The following is a 25,890-nucleotide window of genomic DNA, read 5'->3' on the forward strand; positions in this document are numbered from 1 at the left end:
AACGAATCCATTGTCTTCAGAGTCTTGACAGCAAATGGTGTTTAGCTTACTGCATAACACAAGTGAAGGTGTGGAGGGCAGGATAATCTTGATGGACAGACTTTTATCCAGCTCCCTAATCTTCTTCAATATCCAAACCTTTACTTGCTCTAGATGTGCCGGTGAGAACGTTGCTCTCTTAATACGACACCGGAAATCCAACGAGACTAGTTCGGACATATTTTCCCCATCAATCTACAGATTCATAATCTTACAACCAGACATCGAGCTGTTCAAAGAAGACGTAGACGGATCCAAACAATGTATTGCTGGTATGTATATCTTTAAAATTAAAATGGATTTCTGATTCTAATTTTTTAAACTTCTAGTATTTAAATCTATTTGATTTGACTATCTATTTGGACTAAGCTATAGGTCTGTTAACACAAAACCAAAACAGATTTCGAAGCAAAACAACTCGTCTATACGGCCAATCTCACCAGCATTAGCCTAGATCTGAGTTGACACGATCATAGGAAAGGAACCTGAGAACCCCTCCTTAACACCAACCCTGTCCCCAAGCTGTCTCCTCTAGCTTCGCTGCTCACTCTTATTACCTGAGTCAAACAGCTGGGGGCTGTGGAATGACAGGCATAATTAATGTGACGTGTCGAGTTTTCTGTCTATAGGACCTGCTGCTATTAAGTCATACCGAGGGCAGTGGTGTACTCACAAGAAATGTGGAGTTTGACTTTCATTAAAACCAGCGTACATGCAGACAGGAGACAGAACGGGGCAACCTCAGCATGGAACTAATGTCTGTTCTGTAGGTAGTGTCATCAGGGGGACACACTTCTTAAAACCATCCATTTAGTTCAAACCTGCTACAGTCACTCCTGACTGCAACAGAACTGACGTTCCTGGAGATTTATCTTTATTTTCCAGCTGACGTGAAGCTATTTGTGTATTCATATTCGCCTTAGTCATCACTGTTTTTGATATATTGTGTAGTATAATTAATTATTGATGTTGAATTGTTAGATGGGCCCTTAATAACGTACTGTATCGATTGGATGCTCATGACTTTAGTTAAAGTTGTATAGTCATCCGTCCAAACATATTGAAAGAAAACATATTGTTGCAATATATTGTTGCAATATGTTTTTAAACCATTTTGGGATGCCATATTTACAAAACACGGAAAATTCTTCAAAACACGTAAAGAAACATTACAAGACTATATTGCTTTACTTTGATTTACTTTTTAATATCTATTATTTGTTTATTTTGTACAATCGTGGCCATTTTTCTGCTTAGCTGAAAAGCCATGTTTGATATATGCTGCCTTCCACGACAGGACTGCTGAACCTGTCTATTTCCTGCTTACTAGCTAGATATAAGATACTTGGGACTTAGGTCATCCCAGGTCGTCTGTTTTTTTAGAAACAGAAACTTTAAAACCCCAGTATCAATAAATTTTTCTTGTCGTATGTTCACAGCAAATTGTTTACAGCATTTTATCTTAAATATTCAACTTTAATATATGGAGGCCCCCTGAGCAACCACTGGCGATGGTGGCCAGCTGGTTGCGGCCAAATAACTTGCCTGGGGGATGCATTCAAGTAGTTTGTTAGTATATTTTTTACTGTGAGTGTGTTAACAAACCACACAAGGATAATAAATTCCATTGTTGCAGGTCATTTTGAAATGTCTTGCATCTTCAATCTGTGTTTTCCAGCTGGTTTCCTGAAAAAAAAAATAAGATCATGCTAATAACATCTGGGGTGCTGCTGACGCTAAACCAGTCGACTGTTGCGAAGCAATAACTTTTTGCCTTGAAATACATTTTAATTTTATTTTAATAATATATAATATATAATAATTGGGTTTCCTTTTGTTTTTCATGAAGTCATTCATGGTCAGGTCTCAATAGAGAGATGCTTCTTTTCAGTAACCATTAGGGCTGTGTATTGGCAAGAATCTGGCGATACGATACATATCACGATACAGTGGCAACAATATATTGTGTTGTATTGGGATATATTGGGATATAATTGAAGCATTACCCGAGTACTTGACTCTCGTGTTGACAGGCCGCATGACTCTTGATGAAGTCGTAACTGCTTTGGTTTGCTTTAAAAACAAAAAATCCAGTCCACACATCAGCTTTAAAAGCAGCTGGCTTCGTCTGTATCCTCTCGTCCTCAGTCATCATCGAGATTTCATTTAAGGTTTAGCTGCGAGGATGTAATTGAGATGCAAATTGATTGTAAAAACTTGACATATTTTTTTCACACAAACTATTGTATTATAAATCATAACCGGAATATCGGTATAGTATTGTGGAAAAAAACTTTTTTAAACATTTTCTAACACCCCCTGTAACCACCTGGTGTGTCAAATGTATATTCAAAGGCGTAAACATTTTTACTTCTTTGTATTCTATAATTTCTCTAAAGACGGACCTGAGGCTGTATGTATGTAAAATAAACCCTGCCACCGTGAACCTACTAAGTCCAATATTGTTTTAAAAGCCCATTAATAGCATAAACGTGATGTGAAAAGCAATTCCTATAATCTGAGGACAGTTTTTTTTAGGTAAGAGAGCATTCCCTTATAAAAAGTGCTATTAATACGAGATTGGAAAGTGGTCAAGCAGGGCTGGACAGCTGCCTTGTCTGTCTTCAGCTGGGTCCGCGACGCTAATGATGTGCTGTGGGCGGTGATACGCAGAGTCCTCTCACACGCCACTCTCATGGTGGACAGAAGGATTCTGTCATAGAAATCCTTGAACAGGCCTTCATTAAGGTGTGTTTAGTTTTAAACAGTTGGTGAATACTGCTGTTCATTTTCTGATTCAACATATTCCAGATCACTATGATGTGGTTGTCCATGTTTCTGAAGGACGGAGGTAACCATTTTAGACAATATCTGAAAAACAATCACTTCCTCATGCTGAATATTGAATTACTGTTGTCCTCCGTGTCCTTGCTGATCAACTCGAGCAGTCTGTGTGTGACAGAATTTAAATAAATCTGGATAAATAGTTTAATATGACACATTATTTTTAATTTAATCAGTGCATCTGCTACGTGTCAGTCATTGCAAGAGTGACTGATGGAATTTGTTTTGATGGATCAAGATGTTAATGGAAAAACAAGTGATTTAAAAAGAAAATGAGCCAATTACATTCATTTGTAACCGCCTGTAATGTTTCACTATCTGTCTTTAATGAAGTAAAACACACATTTTAGTGCCCGGCAGACGGAGATGAATTGTTATCTCTATGATCTAATCAAATATCAATAACATGTTTGATGTTGTTGTATTAAAGATTCAGTATTTATCAGACTTTTCTAATTAAGAATTCAGTCACACTAAATAGAGTCCAATAGAGTTTCTATTGTCATTGTTTCAAGACATAATCCTGTGGTCACAACTCTGAACATTAATAATGATATCACGGTGAACATGATTAAACGGTAACACACACATACACACACTCACATGAATAATGTTATAATGAAATAATGAAATGCTGTTTCTTATTGGCACGTTTTGGAAGTTCGACTTAAATTCTGCCATATAAACTATATTTTTCTTTTTCATTTTCAACTTAATTCTTGGCTAATTTAAATTTATATAAATAAAAAAGTCTCTGTGTGTATAGTTATGTACGAAGTTACGTGTTTTTTAGTGCCTGTGGAAACTCAAATAGGAAATTTAAGTCAGGGAGATTTACCAAATATCAACTCTACCGTATTGTTTATAGTGATCATTAAATTCCAATATTTCCAATTAAAAAACAACATGTACTCATATTAAATGAAGATAATTTCTTTAATTTGAGGCCATTCTAGAAATTAAAGTACTATCTTCTCTCCTCACCCTCTCTATTCACCAACCCTGTCTATATCGGTCTTTTTTTTATGAGTTGTATTAATTTTAGTTCAATGCAAAGCTTTTTTCATTCTCCATTGAATTTGCAGCAAATGTAATCAGTAAGCTGCTTTGTACAAAAATATGTGTGTGCGCGGCAATGCTGCAGATTTACATCTAGTTGTCCTAGCCTAAAGAAATGGGAGGTTTCCTGAGAATGGATTCGGTTTTCCGTAACTGGCCGAGTGATGGCCCCCGGGCTCTCATTTTCCCCATCGTGCCCTCAGAGATTGTCATAAAAATGGTGCGTCCTGGTGAGTCTGCCCACAGTGCTGCTGAGTCGACAGCGGCTGTGACCGAGAGTAGTCCATTAGCTCTACCTGCCCCTTTTCTCCACAGGATCCCCCAAGCACTAAATGAAGCCAACCATATTTTTATCTTCCTGACAGCCCGGCAGCAGCTGCAGCTGTGGGAGATGGAGGTCCACGTCAGCGGGCACATTCTGCCACTTTTTCGCTGGCCCACATGTAGACTGGTTTATTAAATCCAGTCAGGCCATGTGGACACCTCAGATTGTGTAGTGATATACAAACGCTATTTAACGTCACACACCATCAAAAAACCCTTCGCCTCAGCCCTAATTGAACGATTTAAATGAACAGCACTAAACATTGAACGCGTTGATAAATAAGCTTGTTTTCTATTAGCAGCACAAAAGTGTGGTGCAGATAAATGACATAAACAACCAGCCATGACTAAACTAGAAAATTCCTATTTATTTCAACGCCTGTCAGGGATTTGAAGCAAAGATTTTGGCTTTAACTGTTAAAACACAATGAAAATCATTCCTATTGTGCGACTGCCTTCCATGGTGACACTTTAATTTTCATCATCTCGACTTTGATTTGGAATCAGAAGAAAGTGTGAGCAATCGTGGGGACCCAGGTGCTGAAAAACCAAAGTGTCAACCCCTCTGGTGTGTAGTAGATAATGAGACGGGAGCACGGCATGAAAACTCTCTGAACTCTTTTTCATTTCCTTAATCTTGGCCCACAGGCTTGTCCAGTAACACTGAGTCATTATTTCCATCAGTCGGCCTGCTACTCGATCTCACGTATCATCTCCTGCGGAAAAGGGATGAAGGGAGGGAGAAAAACACAAGCCCTGTTAGACGATACTTTTAATAAAGAATCTACCAAATCTAGTTGTCGTGCTCCATGTTGGATAGTTTCACTTCCATGAGAACCATCAAACAACTTTTACCAATTAGCAAATTGGGCTAGAAAAAGAAAGTCCTGATTCATGGTGTTTTATATATATATTCATAGAATTTCAGTTCTTTTTAAAAAGGAGGCAGAAGAGCCCCATCAAATTTCAAACATGTTTTCAATAAAAAGTCCTATTTGTAAGTACCTAAACACTTACAACCAAGTTATTTGATTTATTTACATTTTCTTTCCTATCACCTTTTATTAACAGGTTTGTTATTATAGTTAAGTTATTTTTCTTTATTTACTTTCTATCATATGCATTCTTAAGCAAACAATGTACCCAACTAAAAAAGTTAGGACATTTGTGTTTGGTAGGTTTGTCTTTGTTATAACAATGGTTCTGGGAAATACATCTTTTATTTTTGCAAAACCTGTTAATTCCCCTTTTAAATTGTGCTTCACTTGTAATGTCTATGCATTTGTGGGGTGAGCAGCAGAGCTGAGTATCCTGGTTGTGCCCACAAGAAATGTGACAATCTTTTCTTTCCAGTCAAACAGCTTTTCTTTCCAGTCAGACTCTTTTTTAATTTTCTTTTCTGGTACCTAAAGGTGCTGCCAATCTGGCACTTTACGTAAATAGACTACGGACTGATCTAGATAAAGCCTCTGTGACAGGGAGACTTGATGTTGCTGGTGTTCCACAAAACCAAGTAGCGTCATTGTTTAGTGTATGCCTCGGACCATCTCTTCATCAATTCAACACTTCAGTGTCACAGGTTGCCGTTACAGATTTGCAGTCAAAGTTTGCGATCAAACAGACAATTTGGATAAAATGAATTACTTCTTCTTGTTAAATTGCAATTTATTGTCTTGCTTTTGTCTTGCTTCTTCAAATCCACCAAACAAGAGGCAACTGCAGAACAAGATTTTTGACTGGGTGGAGAAGATTTGTAAGATTTGTAATGGTCATGACCTACATACTCTGCTCTGCTGCTAACCCTTCTTTACTATTTAAAAGGGAATAAACAGGCTTTCCAACAATAATATTAATAATACTTTATAAGATATATTTCAAGACGCATTGTTAAGAATTAAGGTACAAAAACAAAGTTAATGTTATTTACAAAGCTGTCATAACACATATCATATATCATTATTCACAATCTGATTCATTACCTCATCAATATCCATCCTTCCCCTAGGAAACAGAAAATTCGTCCAACTGGTTTAAACTGGGATATGGCAACTTTCGCGACGTTTAGCAAGTGCTCATGGGAAATGTGGTCTCCCATCGGGCTAAACACTACCACTTTAGTCCACTAGCGTCGCTCAACTTCAAATCGCCTAAAATAGCTTTAAGCACTAACATGGTTTGTGACCTTTGGCATGTAGCGGTTTGAACTGCTGTAAATAAATACTTAATAATAAATACTTGATTTCTTTCTGTTGTAGCAAGAATGATCCTCACTGATGTGACTTGGGAAACCAAAGTATGACCAGACCCCATCATAGTAGCTGGAAAATATATATGAAAGCAATACGCTGCTGTTTACTGGTAATTCGTCTTGACTGAATCGATGTGTGACTGGATAGATTTTCTCTTCTCTCAGATGATATTGGTTTTGGTAGGAAAGTCTAAGAAAAGGATACCAGACTCCAAAGATTTCTTCCCGGAGACTCTCAAATCCACTGCTTGGGGTACGAAGCTGAGTTTCTGAGATTAAGTGGCTCAGATTTATGTTCATTTCCATCTGTGGAGGCATTTCACAGGCGGTACAGGCTGAGGCATTGTTAACGGAGAAGATATGCTGGTATTGGTTTACCTTGAGAGAGCAGCTGTAATCCATCAGCCTGGCTTCTGTCTGCTTGGGCGGCTAACAACCTCTCCAGCACTGCCTCTGACTCGCCAGCAACATTTCTTATCGTTGAGCCTACGCTGTTGTCTAACCACTTTTATCATGCAGATCATTTGCAACTACATCATGCTGTACAAAGGTAATGTCCAGTGTTTCGTTATAAACCACAGCCTGCCAGTGTAAATCTACACACAGAAAAGAGGAAGTAAGGATGAAAAACTTTTGTGATGGATAGTGATGCCATCGTTTTTGTGCAGTTATTCCACTCGTTTAATAGTGCCAATCAACAAACAAATAATAATAATACATTGCATTTTCTATATGTAAGTTTAAATGAAAATATCAACCTTAAAGTTCTCAAGCAAACTAGAAAAATAATAAAAACAAAAAGTTACTAAGTTCTCTACTGGGTAATAAACATAAACATAGTTTTATCATCACCAAGCACAGAATCAGGACCCAAATCTCCACCTTTCAAAAGAAGTAAAATTCAAACGGGTAGTTCCATTTTTTCTATTTCCAAGGTTTGATACACAGGTAACCACTCCAAACGTATCAAAAAAGGGGACAGACAAAAAATCAGAAACTGTGGACAGGCAAGGTTTCAGGAATCAAAATTCAACTGGGCTCTTCCAAGAAAATAATACTGGCTCTCTGACAAGACGATCTGGCACAAGACAAAGAACTCACACAGACTCACAAGGAGGTGAAAGGAGTTCAGCGGCTAATCAGAGAGGAGCTGGTGATTGTCGAGGTAGAGGGAGTGGAAGGTCAGGCAGAAACAAAAAGGCAAAGCATACAAGACCATACAAAGTAAAAAAAACGAAGTAATGCACAGGAAGTTCCTTTAAAACATTTTCACTTCTTCATACACTATGTTTCTTCGGCTTAGTCTACAAGTTGTTCTCAGCCCTGAGTCAGTTGATTAATAAACAAATACTCTGACCAAAATATCAACCTTATCTAAATTTTAGCAAGATCTTTTTGTTTTTGACTCTCTTGAAAACTGAAGTGTCTCGGTCCGAACGCCAAAGTCTGCATATTTTTTACTAAAATAAAAGATCTTGTCTGTGTTTTCTGGAGGCTTTACCTTTTCTACATCTTAAGTAAAATAATCAGATTTTCCAACAAACTTGCCATATTTGTTTATAGTTTTTTTGTTACTCTCGCATGCTCCAAATATGTAGAATCTGTGGGACTGACACAACAACATCCTAGCATCTTAAACTGACTGCTCAATCTGATTAGCTATCTGGTTTTGTTATTCAATAAAACTGTCTCTACATTGCTTCTAGGAGCTGTTGTTGAGCTACAGTGTAGCTTAGTTTTGGCTGAAAGACTATAACATTTCTTAACTACTGTAAAAGTCTTAGCCAGACTGTATCAGTAACTATATTCCAGTCTCTGTCAATCAACATACTTTTTAATAAACACATAATAAGGCTTTGGCTGGTTCAAAGTTTCATTTTTTAAGCCAAGCACATATAGTATCCTGACCACTCGTGATAATGTTGTGTCACATGTAATGCTGACAATAAATCTGAAAATCTAGCAAGATTTGAATGAAAAAGTTGAAGACCTGCTGTCTACGCACTCTTGCACATTTCTATGTAGCATTCTATCGGCATTAATGTTGCAGCAAACGTAAACGTCAAGCAAAGTGTTAAATTGGAAATATATCTTCCTGTCAGGGGCAGATGCGGGAAGCAATTTTTTCGTTAGAAAGAAAAGTCAAACCACATTTTCTTTAAACCTCGAAAAGCCAGTGTCCTATTTTTCTTTAATTTAGAAGCCATGATGGTGTTCCGCAGAAATAATTATTTAATTAAGCACCAGCCAACCTGTAAAATCATGTAATATGGCATGAAATGAATATTCAGCATCAAAGCTTGACTATCTTCCCAACAGTCTATATACCTGAACATGATCATTTTTTTTAACACGTTACAATGTCTGGCTTTAACCAAAGACACACAAACACTGCAATTCGGAGGCGTTTGAATGTTTGGAAAAGGTATTGTACGAAAAAATGTTTGAAGTGATGTTCCTTCTCCGTACATTAACCTACTTCACCCATCTCTCCTGCTGGGCTTAAGCCAAAATCCTGGCACGTCTACCCTCTTCTTTCTGTTGCACCTTTTCTATCAGCAGATACCCTGCCTGCCTTCTGCCTTGTGTCGGTGTTGTTGCTCCAAGACCTCATTCTCATATGCCAGTTTGGATTTGGCCCCGAAAACCTTGTTTCTGAGAGCATTTTTTTCTGTTTCCAATTCTTGAGTTGGTACATTCGCCACACCTGATATTAGTAAAGTGAAAATATTTCATATTTTTGAAATGCAAATAGGGCAGTGAGAATTTTTTCTTTTTGACCATTGAACTTTCGCTTCACTCTCAACTCATCCAGCGAGAGCTGAATGTCATGATCGGATGATGCCAACAGTACCAAGTCATCTGCCAAAAGCAGTAACCCAACCCTGAGACCACCAAACTGCCCTTGTTGCACCTCGGAATTCTGTCCATAAAAGTTATGAACAAAACCGTTGACAAAGGGCAACCTTGGAATGTCCTGCCACAAGGAGAGTGCCAGGGAGAACTAAAACAAGCCGGAGAGAGAAACTATGTCTGTCCGCGGCCCTGGGAATGCCTCAGGGTCCCCAGAGAAGAGGAGTAAAAAATTGCCGGGGTGAGGAAAGTCTGGGCTACTATAACACATTTGAATGACTCCCTGATATTATTTGAAACAAGAAGTGGAGGACAGTATTTCCAATTCATATCTTATATAATATTATGGCAACAGTAAAGGTCAGTATATAACTGGCGACTCAACCCTGAATTATATATGGCACCATTAAATTGGAAGGTAATAATTAGTTAAATGTGGTATTGTTAGTCGTAAATAAATTATTCATAAGAGTATCATAATACAATTAATCTGGAATCAGTTCCTCTACACTCTTAAAAGTGCATTATAACCCAAAACATTTTTTCACTCAGTTTTTTACACAGCCAACATAAAATAATAATAGAAAGTTTTCACATTTAAATGGCAGTTGTGTAAAAAGTAAAAGTCCACAGAGGTGTTTGTGCTCAGACACAGGAGCTGCATATATCCATTTCTGGCCATTCAAGGATATTACTTACAGTAACTCAATAGGCCGTCACGGGACACTAAGTATGCACTGAAGTACTTTAGTCTGCCTCTGTCCATAACTGTAATGAGACCATAGAAGTAATTTAATGTTCCTCTTCATAAAATTCCTCAACCCGTATCATAAACCTCAGTCAAGAAACAGCACTCACACTGGGTAGCTGCCCATAAACCTAATTAACTGCACATTGGAACCTTTTGGACATTTAAAGAAGAGACCAGACTTGACTTGTTCTTATCCTTTCTTTTTTAACTCTATTATTTCAGGTCACCTGTTCTGCAGACCAACGATAATATCCCATTAAAGTCTATTTAAAAGAAAAATGATTGTCTCAAAACGGCATTAATATTTGATCAAATAATTTTAATCTCCTTATTTTAATTAAACCTTTGACAGGCAAGTAATAGCCTCTTTGCAAATGAAATGTAGAAACTAGCTTATAACTATTTAATTAGTTTCCAACTTCATTATAGGTTTTCATCCTATATCCCGGCAAACACCTTTCGTCTTGAGCCACAGGGATTATTTATTTGTTCAATAATTCATACGCTAGTTAAGCTTGTTAGGCTTTTTTATTGTCTTCACAATCACCTCTTAGTCTGAGTAGTGACCTCGTGCACAGCATGTTTAACAGTTAGAGAAGCAGATACTCAATGAACTCCTCCATCAATGCAAGCCAATGTGGAAATTAGACTCGATGTTGCCTCTTTGTCTACTTTCCATCTAAATTCAGAACAAGATAACGTTCAACGAGATGCCTTAATATTGACCATATTATATATACTCGTACCATATCATATACTTATAACATTTGGTTTAGAAATAACACAGCCTTTACAGTCTTTGACATTATTTTGGATCTCACATATTTGTTTACTGCTTTTATAACATAGTTATTTAATTTTATTTAATTTATTTAATTTATTAAGCATTAAAACTAAAACACTTTTTACTGTTTTCAGAATGTTTTATAGACGTGATTGACTTAAGATGACCTCTTCAATTACACTTTGTTACAAGCTTGTTTAGTTAATTGAATTAAGCACGTGCTCGCCCCCTAGTGGTTGGCTGACCATTGGTTCAACCAGTCCTAAATTAGATTGTAATAATAAAGATCATCAAGGATGTTTAATCTTGGAAGCCAAAATTGATATCACACATCACATTTGATCAATAGGGTAAGCCTTCTATAAATACAGTAAGAATATAAGAAAACAGTGTAAAATAATTTAATGATACATATACAAATTCACTGACACCCCAGTTTCAAGTGTATCTTATATACAGTATTTATACTCCTGTAAGTGTTTTAAATGGGAAAATATGCATATTACCGGCCTCCCAAACAATCTGTTCAGCCATTTTTTCTGGTGTTTCTGTCAGCCATTTTTCTCCAAAATCTGCAATAGTTAAGTGAATTGAATACATATACCAATCATACTTCCAACATATATTTAATATTGTACACCTGACATTAAGAAGGAAGAGTTAATTAAATTAAATTGACTTAATTAAAAAATTAATTTGGAGCAATATTTTTGTCTTTCAGTCAAGCGAAATAATCAAACATGGCTTGATTTACATCTTCCATGTTTACTACTTCTATGTAGAGCCAGACACAAATCTTAAGATCTAACATTTTTAAGTTATCCTGGAAATCCTTCACAATCTTCTGTTCCACAGAGCAAATCCGTTGAGCAACTTTTTGGAAGGTTGGAAACCCTTTTATTAAACTAATCCTATTTGAAAGTAAGCCTCTAGATTTGCCCCACAACTATCGAAAATGGTAATCTAATGACACACACACTAAGTATCTAAAAATATGTCACACACGGTTGATGCTCGTGGCAATCCTGGCATCTTTTGGACCAATCGGCAGCGAAGAGATTATAAACTTCAAGCTGGTGCACTCCCAACAACCCCACTACCCAAAGGGATCTTTATGGATCCTAATGCCCTGTTTCCACTTTTTTTTAAAGCACCATTTTTAACTGCAGTATCCTGAAGGGTGACAACAGCAGAACTAATTAATCCAAAGATAGCATTTCTCAGAGCAACAGTGTTATGATCTAGGAGGAGTTTGACTTAAAGACCAAGTGGCCGAGTGTATTTGTGGTGCATCCCCGGCTAGATAGTGAAAAGAGGTCTCACTGGAGGGGCGCTTCGTCCTAATCCCAGACATTATCTCTACACTGTAAGCGGGTCTTGGCTCGTTACCTCGCAGTGGAGCGCCAGGCTGGCAGGGGTGCAGGGGGAGAGGCAGCAAAGGCAGAGGAGGAGGGGCAGTACCCAGCCACTGCAAATGTAATCTCCAGATTAGGGGGCGAAACGAATTCCTTCTGCCAGTCTGACCTTGTCAAGGCAATAGGAGAGCCCGAGTGAAATTGAGATTTTAGGACAGTGCAGACTTGACTTTTTTGAATGTTCCTCTTTCCAGGGTCATGGCCTTGACAAGATGATTCAGTTTAAATGTGTGAGGTCACACTGGGAAAGCGCACGACCACACTGTTTACTGATGATCGTCAAACTCTTTATGTCTCATGTCAAAGCAGCTTCATCCTGAACCACTATCAGAATTGATTCTTGTGTTTTGTAAACTAGTTGCTCATGTCTGTGATTATTTTTGTTTAATACATTTGAAATTGTAGTGATTTGTCAAACTATCAAATCTCATTGATTTCAATAGTTGTATGTATCTTTTTTCCATTTTATTTCTTGGAACTTCATTTTGAAACTATTTTTTTGGTGAATATGTATTTATTTATTTTAAACTTTAATATTGTTTTAATTTTTGTTCATGTAAATGAATAAATAGTACAGGAACTGAAAACAAAACCTTTATTTTTGCTCCCATTTCTTAGCATGTGTGGCATATCAACACGCTAATTATACCACATGATACCTATCTATCTTATCTATTTAACTGGCTTGAAGACTAATTTGCGATTTTGGCGACGACTTGTGTATCCGTGACGGCTCCTCGACACAAGACAAGTCGGCAGGAAATATTTTTCCTGGAGACTAGTTGGAAACGTTTTCAAATCTTAATTAGGTCTTGGAGACGTCGTCCCGAGTCAGAGTCGTGGCAACTGATCAGTCGCGGATGTCGTGGCAACTTCTTCAGCAGTGTAATACTTCCTTCAGGTTGACCATAATAAAAACTCACTCTGAAATTTAGAGTTTTGTTGCTCCAGGTTTTGCACATATTATAATTTGAAATAAACGGTGGACAACCAGTTCACTTGGAGTTCTGTGAGTGTCTCCCTCGTATGCGGGGAAATATTTAGTGTGTGCATTAGGCCTGTAGTCATTGCACATATTTAAAGTTTCCAGTCGACTGAACGTGGGAAGAATTTGCAAACCCACATAGTTCCTGTGGCATAAATAAGTCGTCCGGGTATTTCTCAGTCCTTTATTGAGGGATAAGTGTCAAGTTACCGAGTTTTTTGCTGATGAAAGCAATGCTGCTGGCATAGAAATCTCCCCGGACAATGTTGGTGACAGATCTTCAACCGACAGCCTCAACTCTCGTCACTGAGAGTGGTTTAACCAGCACTGGATCTGTATCCCAAGCACCGGCCTCTGCTAATAAAATATGCTCCGCTCTATTTTTGATGCTGAACATCGGCGTACCTTAGATGTTTTTTTATGATGCTTGTGCCACCCCCACATTACTTATACATCCCCACCAATCCTCAGGAGCTCAGTCTGAGGAGTGGTCTTGTGGTGAATACCATATTTGCTAGTTAATTATCAATCACAGAACTCTCAGGGCCCTACTTTGACTGTACAGCAGAGATGGTAAGGCCTCTCCAAGTTTGGTTCTCAACACAAACTTAATTAAATGTCTACTCCAGAATCATTTGCTTGCTGTAACTAAGGGAAGTTTGTTTATAGGTTTTAGTCCCAATTAAGTTGTTGAAGAAGAGTCTGGATTAGTTGAAAAGATTCTTCTTCAGCCCGCAACCATCTTCAGTTTAGGAATGTCAATCTTCTGAACTTCAGAAGTGTCGGGTTATTCAAGTTGTTCTTTCTCCTCCAAAATATTAAGTGTTACCAGATGTATTTTCGACTGATCGACGTGACATTAATAACGGCTGTACTTTACAGTAAAAATATAGAAGAGTATAACATCAAGGTCAAATATGAAACAGACCAACTTGTCTAATCAACATCAAAATAATTGTTTTTTATTTCAGTTTTCCAAACATACAGTAATACACTACTCTCTCTTCTCTCTACGCTTCTCTCACCCTCTACCTTCCCCTCGCCATCTCTCTCCATCTCCCTGTTTCTCCTCTTCAGCCACAGCAGAAGGCTGCTCACACTCAGTCTGGTTCTGCTCAAATGTTCTGCCTGTTAATAATTTGTCAGCACTGAAGCACATTGTGATTTGCTGGGATCTGTAATTCTCTATTCTTATATAGTGTTATTTAGACTGTTGAGTTTCTTGAGATAACTTTAGGCTTTTTGTCTGTAAAATGTAATTGAATTAAATATATGAATAAATAATGTTTTTTATAGGGACAATAATAGAATTCTTAAGATAGTTGACAAAACGGAACGTGTAAGTAATCTACCCTTTGTGTGAGGCTTTACTCTTAGGGGTATTTTCATTTTCACCTTTTTATAACAGCTCTGTACTGCTTTCATGCCCTTTCCCAATCATAGTTTTTCTGGCACAGAAACTCAAATGTTATCCTTCTGATTAAATGTTCAAGGTTACATCTCTAAATACATCGGTCTGCTCGTCCCGGGAGAAAAGCCTCAGTTGCTCATACTTCCACTTGCCTGAGGCTCCTCTTTTTTCATTCCTCTGAAACCAACATTTCCGAACTGTTTTAGCACAACTTATTAAATGAAAGTGCGTTTTCATTGAGGACCATGTGTTGTATGTCTTTTTTTTTTGTTTATCAAGAGATGAATTACAAGAGACCCATAGTTCATGTCAACATTTTATGCTCATTATACTTGCTCTTTTCTCTACAGAAATTGAAAAAGTTCAGAAGGATGAGGGCAAGGAAGAGGAGAAGTTCATTGACGTGGTAATCAACAAGAACATGAAACTGGGCCAGAAAGTTTTAATACCAGTGAAACAGTTTCCCAAAGTAAGTACATGAATGACACCAACAGTGCACCATTTAACAAATTCCCTGTTATTTTTAGAAAACGAAGCACAGCAGACTAGATATGTTTCAACAAAGTTGATGGTGACATTGTTCACGGCTCCTTTTTGTTTGAATATTTCATAAGTTGTGTAAGTGGATTTATACTGTATATACACATGGGAGATAATAACATTTATATTGGTAATAATGAAAAGAAACCATCAACTAATATTTAAGTTAAAGTTTCCAATTCTGCTTACATTAAAGGGCATTTGTGTATGGGTAAAAATACATTTACCATTCTTTAAGAAGACAGCGAGAATTTATGACAACTTAATCCAGGAAAAACATTATTATCAAAACATTTATTGGCATCAATCTAGTACATAAAACTCCATCGAACCTGTGCATTATTACACTTATTAAATTAGTATCACATGTTGAAATAGTTTTCAGAGTAAGCTTAAAATAAATCAACATTTTAGTCAATTTGGACAATTTTATAGTTCAGAGAGACAACAATGATTGTACCTTAACAGTCAACAAGCAAGTCACAGAAAGTCACAAAGGAAGCAAAAAGTGGCCTGAAGGTGAAACTGGTACTTTGGCAGAAGCAATTACCTCAGCCCGTGCTCAGTGTATGCACACATCTCACTGGGAGCATGGTGGGGAGGCTGGTGTAAAAGTGAGATGGCCACTCTTCCAAGTGGACATCACTCAAGTTTTCACCTCGATCCTCCAGGGTGAGTCAGGCCGGCATCCACTTATTCTATCTGTCTTATCGGCCACTCCACTATGAAGATTGTCTATCTCTTCACCTCTTAAAACTTTTACTAGATCCTGCAGCAAATAATCACTGTACACATGTACACATGAAGCTAATAATAATCTTTAAAATAAATATCTATACACATTTTGAGAAACCAAGCCAGTCATGTCCTGTTAAGAGCCTCACAAGCTACTGAGAAGAAAAAAAAAACACTTTAACCGCAGATTTTGTTGAAGAAGATTCTCCTGATCTCCAACTCTCCCCTTCAACCTCAGTCATCAAAATGTTAAAGAAAACCATTTAGAAGCAAGTCTGAAGAAGATTTCTACTCTGTGGAAAGCTTTTCACCCAAATAAAACCAAAGAGAAAAGATTAAAGCTTGTAGAGTTTCTGAAGATTGACTGGTATTACCATTTATGTGGTAACTTTTCAGGGTGTTCAGTGGCCTCTATGTCTAACAGCAACGGTAGAAGAAAAAGGGCCAATGGAGGACATTACCTCTGAACATCTAAACAAGGAGTATAATTTTTTTTTTGGCAGTAAGATTTGTCAATAAGGGAGTGCTAATTGCGTCTTTCAATCCAGTTTTGTAACTCCAAATGCACAGATTTATTTTTTCTCTTCTGTTTCGACTGGCTCAGCTGGAGGAAATTCAGTGACATCACACTGGTGACATTATCAAGACATGCTAGGATAGCTGAGATTTCTTGAGAAATTTAATTTAGAATTGTGTTCACATCTGAAAAAAAAGAACATAGAAAGTAGCATTTATTATGCACTTAAAATGTGCTTTAAGTGCAGATGTAGTTTGGATACTGATGGTGTGTTTATTGTATGCTACCTGAATGTGTAAAACATTTTTTTAGGCGATAACTGTATCGCTGTATTTTCCGAAATTATCTCATGCTTCTCTGCTGGTCTAAGCACCATCAGTTAGCACTGGTCCTTTTTGTGGATGCCTTTACTACACTCACAGTAATACATTCAGCAAATGATGAAAAGATCTCTGATGCGCCAGCATTCCGAATGCAGTTGCCAAAGTGTGATAAATCATTCTTCCGTTCTCTCTCGCTTCCTCCCAGGTTCCATATGATCCACCTCTTCTACTTTCTGTTTCCTAGATGATTACCAAGCAATGTATACAATACATTTGAATTTATCTGAATTTTATTATTGATTCTTACCTTCACTTACAGTGAATTCAACTGTCCATACAGTCAACACATCCACGTTAATGCCAGAGATTACAGGCGACACCACGACAATCCTCTCACATGGTTTAATCACATAAACCAGTTCTGGATTTGGGGAAGGATTGTTTTTTTGGAAGTCACACAATCTATCATGATAACTGAGGCAACAGCTAAAGATAAAAGCATCCATCACAGCATGAGCTGGTCACATTCTCAGTTTTACAGCAGAGATTTCTTTCCCGTCCATTTGGAGGCTTGTTTACATGTATTTGACCAATTCTAGAGAATAGATTGTGTTCAGTTCCTCACGAAGGTTGAATGTGAAAAGTTAATTTCTCAATAAGGCCCCCTTTTGCCTGTCAGAACCCCCAGGATTCCTGCCATTACCCAGGTTCTATGAATAAGTTTGAAGTAATTTACCTTCTTAATAAGGTTCCCTCCTAATGAGGCTCAGATCAGAAGTGCGACTGCTCACCAACGTGGTTAGAAGTCCTGCTTAAATGAAGCAGCTAGCCTTCTTCAGTTAACCTGAGGTTCTACTTTTCAGCGCTGTGCCACGGAACTGAGCTTTGTTATTAGTTCATGGTTGGATAATTATTAAATTTAAGGCCAACAGAATGCATGTATCCCCAGCATGTGCCAATGTGACAGCAATGCCCAGATTATGGAGAAGAAAGCTAGACCTGTAGGTCCAGGTGAGCTTGAACAATAGCTGACCTCATCCCGTGAGAAAACTCACCTTGCCCAGATCTCCAAAAGCAGACCAGACTGCCAAGTGCTGCTGACTATAGTACTCCTCTGACAAAGACAATAGGAGATTATTAACCCAAGTGGTCCAGGAATAAAACCTTGGAAGACAACAGGTCCAGGGTCCCAGCTGTCCAACCTATGTGTGGAACAGCCCTGGCATTATTCAAGATTCGAAGGAAGCCATGCTCAGCAGATCCTAAGCAAGAGCCAAAACCCTTAGTCGTCTAAGCACTGGCACAGGAATCAAAGCCAGAAAATTCTGAGGGAGAGCAGGGGCTCGGAGAACCCAAGTCAATGTTCAAAAGAATAAGACGAGAGAGAAAGGGTCATGTATACTTTCTCAGAAGTCCTTCCATTCAAATGATAACGGAAGAAACTGATAGACAAAAAGAGTAGTTTCCCAATAATTGTGATTGATCCAGTGCAATGTTTTTCTCTGTATTTGTTGAGCGATGACCAAATAAGAACATGGCGAAAAGGCTTACTGGTAAACATGGTAGTAACTGTTAGTGTACTGATCTTTCACTGGCATTTGACTCTGGTCTGAACTGCCAATATCCCCTGGCCTTTAACTTACATTATGAATTAAAGTCAACCTTTGCAGATTAATTTACACATTGGGATTCTGACAGAACTATGGCTTCAGTGTGCAGGGGCAATAGTTCTTCTACATTCATCAAGCCTGGTTCACCACGGGGCAGTAGGCCACTTATTTTTGTAGGTGTGAGGTATGACTTTGTTCATAAGGGCATGACAGAAACTGCCCCCTCTGAAATCGCATACCGATCCAGAACGTGGTGTAATTATAAATGTTGAAGGAACACGGAGAAGCTATGAGCTGCTGGATTTCAGACGCAGCCTAGATAAAATAGCCAGTTACTGTGTTACAGTGAATCACTGAAGCTCACCTCTCAAATCCCTCAGCCAGGTATTGGCAGGAGCTCCCTAATAAGCAGTTACTCTCTGAACAAAAGGAAGGAGAGCTGTAGGATAGATGTGAAACAAAATTGCCTGTTTTTTTCGTTTCCTTTTTACCTCCCGCTAGTTAATTGATGAGAGAGATAGTCGAGGCCGACAGCCGAATAACTCACCATTACAGGGAAACATGAAGAGGTGGAGGAAGGCAGTGTTCGCCTTTTGTCTCACTGGCCATCAGCAGCTGCCGCAGGGATATATCTCATAGGTTGTCTTCTTAACCTAACATTGAATATATTTCCAGGTCTGACACTGTGACCTTGTGATGAATCAGCGCTAGAAAACAATGTGTGTTCAATCTAGATATTTATCTCTAGAAGGTGTACAGACGATATTGACAAGGGGATTTCAATGTTACAGCAGGTGTAACTGGAAGCTTAAATAAAAACACAGTGTGATGTGTAAGTACTCTCTAACTGAGTCGGACCTCTGACTGAATACATTTCCTAATTATATAATTTCATTTGTCGTCTTCGATAAATATACTGTAGCTTCACATCTAAACAATAAAAACACTGTGTCATTATAATTTCACAGGGTAATTGTGTTTTTATTATTGGTATGTTAAAATATTGTACATTGTACTATGAAACCTCTTTTACCAAAGGTGATACTACAGTGTTAAACTATTTTTTTATTTGCTCAGCCTCTGCTGCTTCGTTGCTTTTGTTTGATAAACATTTAACCTTCAATGATGTGTTAGAACCTTTGCAGTTTGTCTTATTTCATACATTTAGGAAAATAAATAGGCCCAAGGCAGTGTTGTTTGTCTATATACTCCCATGGTAAACATGTGGCTATTGTCATGAAACCTGAAAATAACTGGGCTTAAGTGCATGTAGTTACTGGAGGCACTGAAAGAAGTGCGAAGACATTTACCAGTGTAAACACGAAATAGTACAGGTAAACAAGCTGTGCAAAAATGAAACCCGGCATTGATTAACGGGTACAAAATCATATAATAGGAAACTGAGGAGGTAAATCTAAACATACAAGAAAAATAATTCAGAACAGTTAAAGATGATGAAGATCGGTCAGAATAACCAAAAGAAACAAAGCTGTCAACATACAGTACCACATTCACAGAATATACTGAAAAGCTTAAAAGCACCAGGGAGTTATATCAAATCAATGAATTTGCAGAGGTCAACTTAATCAGAGTAGTAGCTGCGACGATCTGACACCACAGACTGGAACCAGGTCTTAAGAAGCTGCTGCAGGGGCGCTGATTGTAGATTGTTTGTATCTGTGTATTATCACCTGTCGAGGAAAAGGCAAACTGAAAGGAACACAGATGGACAACTGAAAAAACACTGTAAAAGCAAATGCAGAATGGATCACAACACCTGATTTTGTTATTTACTTTATTGCTCTGTATAATACTAATTTTAATTTGTTTTATATCAACATCATTTCTCCCTCAATTAAGAAGCTTTTTTTTTATTTGTTTTGTTTTTAAATTGATTATATGTATTCTTATATTTCATCAGAACATATTTTTCAGAACAATGTTGCTGTATACTGTGTTATTTATTGCCTGGACAAATCAAAGTGTTTAGATTAGCATGAAAACTGTTGTTAATGTGTGCTTTCTTGTGAATGACATAAATATTTATGACTCCTTTTTAGGCAAACAAAAGCCTCATAACTCTGCCTTTCTCAACTCTCCACTGTTTGCTTGATTTGTTTTGTAGGTACATGTGTCTTTAAAATCCTTAAATGATTGATCTCTCACTTCTCCTGTCTTTTTCTTCTCACAGTTTAACTTTGTTGGCAAACTGCTGGGTCCACGTGGGAACTCGTTAAAGAGACTACAGGAGGACACGCTCACAAAAATGTCAATTCTGGGAAAAGGCTCAATGAGAGACAAAGAAAAGGTAAGAAAGTGGACCAGTGTCAGTATCACCATCCAGTCAACATTTTCTAACTTTTCTGCCTTGAAGAATGTTTAAAACATTGAACTCCGGTTCTTCAAGTGTAGAGAAGAAACTCATAATAATAATATTAGTCGTTATTTAAACTTTTTTCTGTTCTAAAACGTTGTTAAAGATTACAGAGATTACAAAGATTACTTATTGCCAGAATTAAACAAGACTACTTGGATACGGCAACATCCTTGTCACTTTTTGTCATCCTTTAAGTTTAAATGCAAAACAAAAATGAATGCCATAAATATTTGCATGGTAATTTTAAATGAAAAAATGTGTTATTTTACTTCATAACTTCTTAAAAACAACTTTTTAAAAATAACATTAATTAATCAAGTATGTTTCTATTTATTTATCATTGATCCTGATCAGGAAAACCAGAGACACTTACAACTTCAGCTTAAATTTTTTTCTTTTTATATTAAAAAATATGGTTTTGTAGTCAACTCAATTCATCCGAAGTTCTTTCTTTCCTTTCTATCTTCTGCTCTGCAATGTTGACTTTTGATATTTCCTACCTCCAACAGAGTCTTATATGAATGTGGTGGTGAATAAGAAACATGTCTTCGATCAAAAGTAAAACTTTCTTCCCTCTGATTTATTGTCTTTCACTTGCGGTTTAGTTCATCCATATTAAATCTTACAGATCACACTTAGTCATAGACAGCAGATGATTGACAGCTGCATGGTCACAATTGGGTGAGACTCTTTTCACAAAGTGCTTTGTCTAGAACTGCGTTTCCGAGTTTTATGGAAATTTTAATGATCGTAGGAGTGCAAATATGTTTCACCGTAAACAATAGTAACAAGGTAGAGTGAACACAGGTAGACATTTGATCTCCTTCTGCAAATTTGTTTTTCGTCTTAACTCTGCTGTGGAATATTATAGCAGCCAAAGCTCCTTATGGAATAATTTATGATGTCTAATAACTTGAAAACTTGAAAACATTTCTGTTGTGACTCTTTTAGTTGATGATTTATTTCCTGTGTGATCATTCCAACCACACACTAGTGACTTGTAAATAGTGCTTATCAACCTCATTGTGGACAATGAGCCTATTGTGTATTAATGGACATTTATTACTAAATCCTTTTTAATTGATCAAAATCATCATTACACAACAACTACAGCTATTTAGTTTCCTAAATGACCGTTTAAATGTTTAGTAATAAGAAGAGTAGACTAGAGTAATCCATTACTCCAAGTTACTTTGAGTCAGAAATCAGAACAACACAACACACGATTGGTTTGCTCAAAGTCAAAGATGTTCATGTTGCTGATCAATAAAGATGCCAGGTTTACAATACGATAAGCAACAAAGAATAATGATGGCAACAATTATTAACAGACTGAGATTGAAGTTTTCAAAGGTATTTGAAGGATTTCTTGGTGGAGGTCAAGTATATACAGTATTTGAAATCCCTGGTGTAAAAATGAATCGTCTACAGTGGCACTTATGTTACAGTGTTGTAGCTCTGTCTTTATCTAACATAAGATACTAACGTTGCTCCATTACTACTGAGAGACGATTAAAATGTCATGTTATTAAAAATATGATAACCCTTCAATATTTGATTGTATAGCGTGATGTAAGCAAATATATGTCAAAGCTGACAAAGCTCCAGTTAAGCTGTATGTACATTAAGAATTACATTATTTTAATATATCACTTGATTTTATTTACAATTATAAATATTTAACTGAAGAGTGTTTAGTTTCTAGCCACATTAGTTTCAATAAAGTTTTCTGTGTCACATGGAAATATCTGTAACATTTAGGTGACATTTAGATGTTTTTTAGCCGCTCACTCTCTAACAGATGAATGACTGTGATTATATCTGAGGTCAACAAGGAAAGTTTTCAGTGCAGCATCATTTACTTACAATTTAAATACAAGTGAAAATACAGAGAAATAAACTTAGATATGAGTGATGAAACTAAATGTGTGAATGATGGAAAAATTTAGCACTGAACCGCTATGAACCCTATTTAAAAGATCTTGACGAGAATCTGACTGATTCTAACGCAACGATTGAATGCAAGTTTACTGTTGTATGAAAAGTTCTGCTCAAAATGTGGTATTTACTATGGCTTTCACAATTTTTATGTTATTTTGAAATTATTTACTTTACATATAGATAAATAAAATATAAATGTATGCTGATAACAAATGCTTGAAATAGTAATTCACAGTCATTGAGTCATGTGTACAGGGAACAGTCCACGGCCAAAAACCTGCTTAAAATTTTGTCAAAAACCTTGATATATTAAACATCCCATACTTAGTGTTGACATATTTTCCAGTTCATGTTTGTTGGAGCTTTAAATAAATGTCAGCGTTTTATTTATTTTTAGAAACAATGATTGCATTGAAACATATGTACCACATGGGTGGAATAATTTTTTTTCAGTAGCCTTGAATTAGTCGACATAAGTTTGAGTCGAAAATGAATGAAATGAATGAATTTGTAGTGAACTAACACTTGAATTTATAGCAGGTTGATATTACGCATAAAGAAAAGGTAATTCCTTGTCTTGCGTGAACCTCACCGCACCTTCACACCTTCTAGGTGAGGTTTATCATGGGGTCTCCAGCTTGAATGAAAAATAGGCGGACTGGGACTATAAGTCTTACTCTAATGCACAGCTCTAACCTCAGCATCACGTTCGCAGACGACATGTCGACTGTGGTGGGACGACTGTGGTGGGTCCTAAACATGGATGAGACAGCCCACAGTAGTGACCTAGAGCTAGAGCCCCAACACCCATCATGTACTCGTACTACCTGAGAACCACATACCAAAGTCACGAGACCCTTCATCTCGTAGTAAGGACTGGTGCATTTCTTTTGCACACCATACTCTATATTGTTTTTTTCTAGTGTTTTTCTTATATACTGATTTGTATTTTACATTTATTTATACAGCATTGGCCCTTCGGTACTGTTATGCCAATCCTCTGTATTCAGTTACACATATTGCAGAATTGACAATAAACTAGCTTATACTTTATACACTTCCACTCTGGATCCTGGCTGTCAGGGCTGCTTATAAAAGAACAATATCTCGGGAAATCTTTTTTCAAGAATTGTCAGTGAATAAATGGCTTCAGAAGGACGACTGACACCCTGGATGACGCGGCAGTATTCTTCCGCACAGAATAAAGACAGGATAATTGTGAGACACTCTCTGTTCTGGGACCTTCAATTTAAGTTGACTGAACCGGCTCCCTGTCTGGCCGTTCTCCTCTGTTGTCTTGCCTCGGTCAGACTTGGATGACGAAGATGCATCTGTGTCACGTGAGCAAACAGTTGTTAGCATGAGACCACATATGCTAATTGATTATTGATTATTGATCTGAGTTAACCAGTGAATGTTTTTATCGACTGAATCAATACAGTAGCCTTTGTTTATTTGTTGACACTGACCTCTGTGTTGTGGCTGTGGACCAGCTGGATGAAGGGGGTATAAGCGATAGATGCTAATACACAACCAGTGAAAATAGTTAAAATGAAATCATAAATCTTAAGTTTGAGCTGCTAATATATGATTCACAGGACACTTCTCAACAGCATTGTCTCTTACTTGTTTTCATATCACTGGTGAATTATCAAGATATATGGCTTCTGTTATTTTATGCACTAATATTAAAGTCTTCCTTTCCAAGATGCAGTAAGTCCCTCATCATGACGATGCTTTGAACTTATTACTTTATAAAGTTCTCCCCCGTCTGAAATCTCGGTGAAAGAGAGGTTACGAGAGCAGAGCCCATTATGACACAATAATGGCTCCTCCTACAGCCAGCTGTTATCACGTCCTGCCTTGTTTATACAAAGAGTCTCTTGGCAGTAGAGACTGGTGTTGATGATGCAGAGTGGGTGTAGTTGGGGTAAACAAGATTTGAACTCTAGAAAAAACATGTGTTATCAGTGGGCGGAGCTTAATGACATTTTCTAATGTAAATATTTAAATGAAAAGAGTTTTGTACAAACAGACACATACTGATGAGTACAATAGAGGTCCAACATCTCTTAAGACACACTTAATCAACACATTATTTGCCCTATAATGTGTGGCAAGATTAAAGTAAGTAAAAGTAAAGACAGTAAAGTGTCAGCAGTTCAAGGTCCAAAAATTAGCTCAACAAGGTCACAGCAAGTTGAGATTGGTTTAACTGATAAAGAGGGAAATTAAACTCAAAGACCCTGATATATTTTATGGGTGAATATTGGTAACGAATACTGTCAGAGTAAACTGAACGATGTTACTGATCTAGGACATAATTGACTTTGTCACTTAGGAGATTCATTTGAATTGTCACTTCATTAGCATGGAAGCTCCCTAAATATTGTTGATTACTTGAACATGAATATTTATGTGTGGTAAATGTGTGGTATATTTGCCCTTCACATAGTTCATATTAATAATAAACTAGGAACACCAACTACAGTATCTGTCAAGGATGCTTATTCAGATTCAGCAGTGAAGTGAAAGTGATGCTTCCAACAGATATGAATAACAGGCAGCTCTAATCTCTTGCTGTGGGCTGTGTAGCTGATGTTGAAAGTGTCTGGATTAGGCGTTTCCGTTATCATCACTGGATGAGTGAGGCCATGAGAGGACCTATGATGTCATATCAGAAGGATGAGGTCATGAGGAGAAACCACATTACCACACATAAGAAACCCACCAATAGTAACACACACACTTACACATGCACACACAGACACATACATATGTACACACACGCACATTACTGCACACAACACACATGTAAGGACATAAACACGTACATACACTTAAGCATACTCAAGTGTACAGACACACAAACACAGCAGCAGGAAGGATCCGAGTCCTTTCATGAGCAGATGTCTCCAGCAGTTCAAGCCGGCAGTGTGCAGCGCAGACGAGGCTCGTGCTCATAAAAGCGGAGATTTATGAGTAATATTAACATATCATTAACATACCACAGTGACTCTTTAAAGAAGGTTATTTATAATTAGTTGACATCTGAGACACTGGTTGACATGGCGGGTAACGAGGCGGTCCCCGACATTGGAAAGCGGCAGTTTGTGTTGGAAAAAAAAATCTAG

General features: G+C 37.4%; 1 protein-coding gene across 1 annotated transcript in view; it reads left to right on the plus strand.

Annotated features, from left to right (window-relative positions):
- Positions 1 to 25,890, plus strand: part of khdrbs3 (KH domain containing, RNA binding, signal transduction associated 3) — a 57,274-nt gene that overhangs the window by 11,082 nt on the left and 20,302 nt on the right. Inside the window, exons 2-3 of the mRNA XM_087785968.1 lie at positions 15,064 to 15,182; positions 20,630 to 20,746. Of these exons, the coding sequence (XP_087642094.1) occupies positions 15,064 to 15,182; positions 20,630 to 20,746 (236 nt within the window). The remainder of the gene's footprint in view (positions 1 to 15,063; positions 15,183 to 20,629; positions 20,747 to 25,890) is intronic.

Source organism: Callionymus lyra, chromosome 3, assembly GCF_982586985.1.
Source record: "Callionymus lyra chromosome 3, fCalLyr1.hap1.1, whole genome shotgun sequence".
Lineage (NCBI taxonomy): Eukaryota > Metazoa > Chordata > Actinopteri > Syngnathiformes > Callionymidae > Callionymus > Callionymus lyra.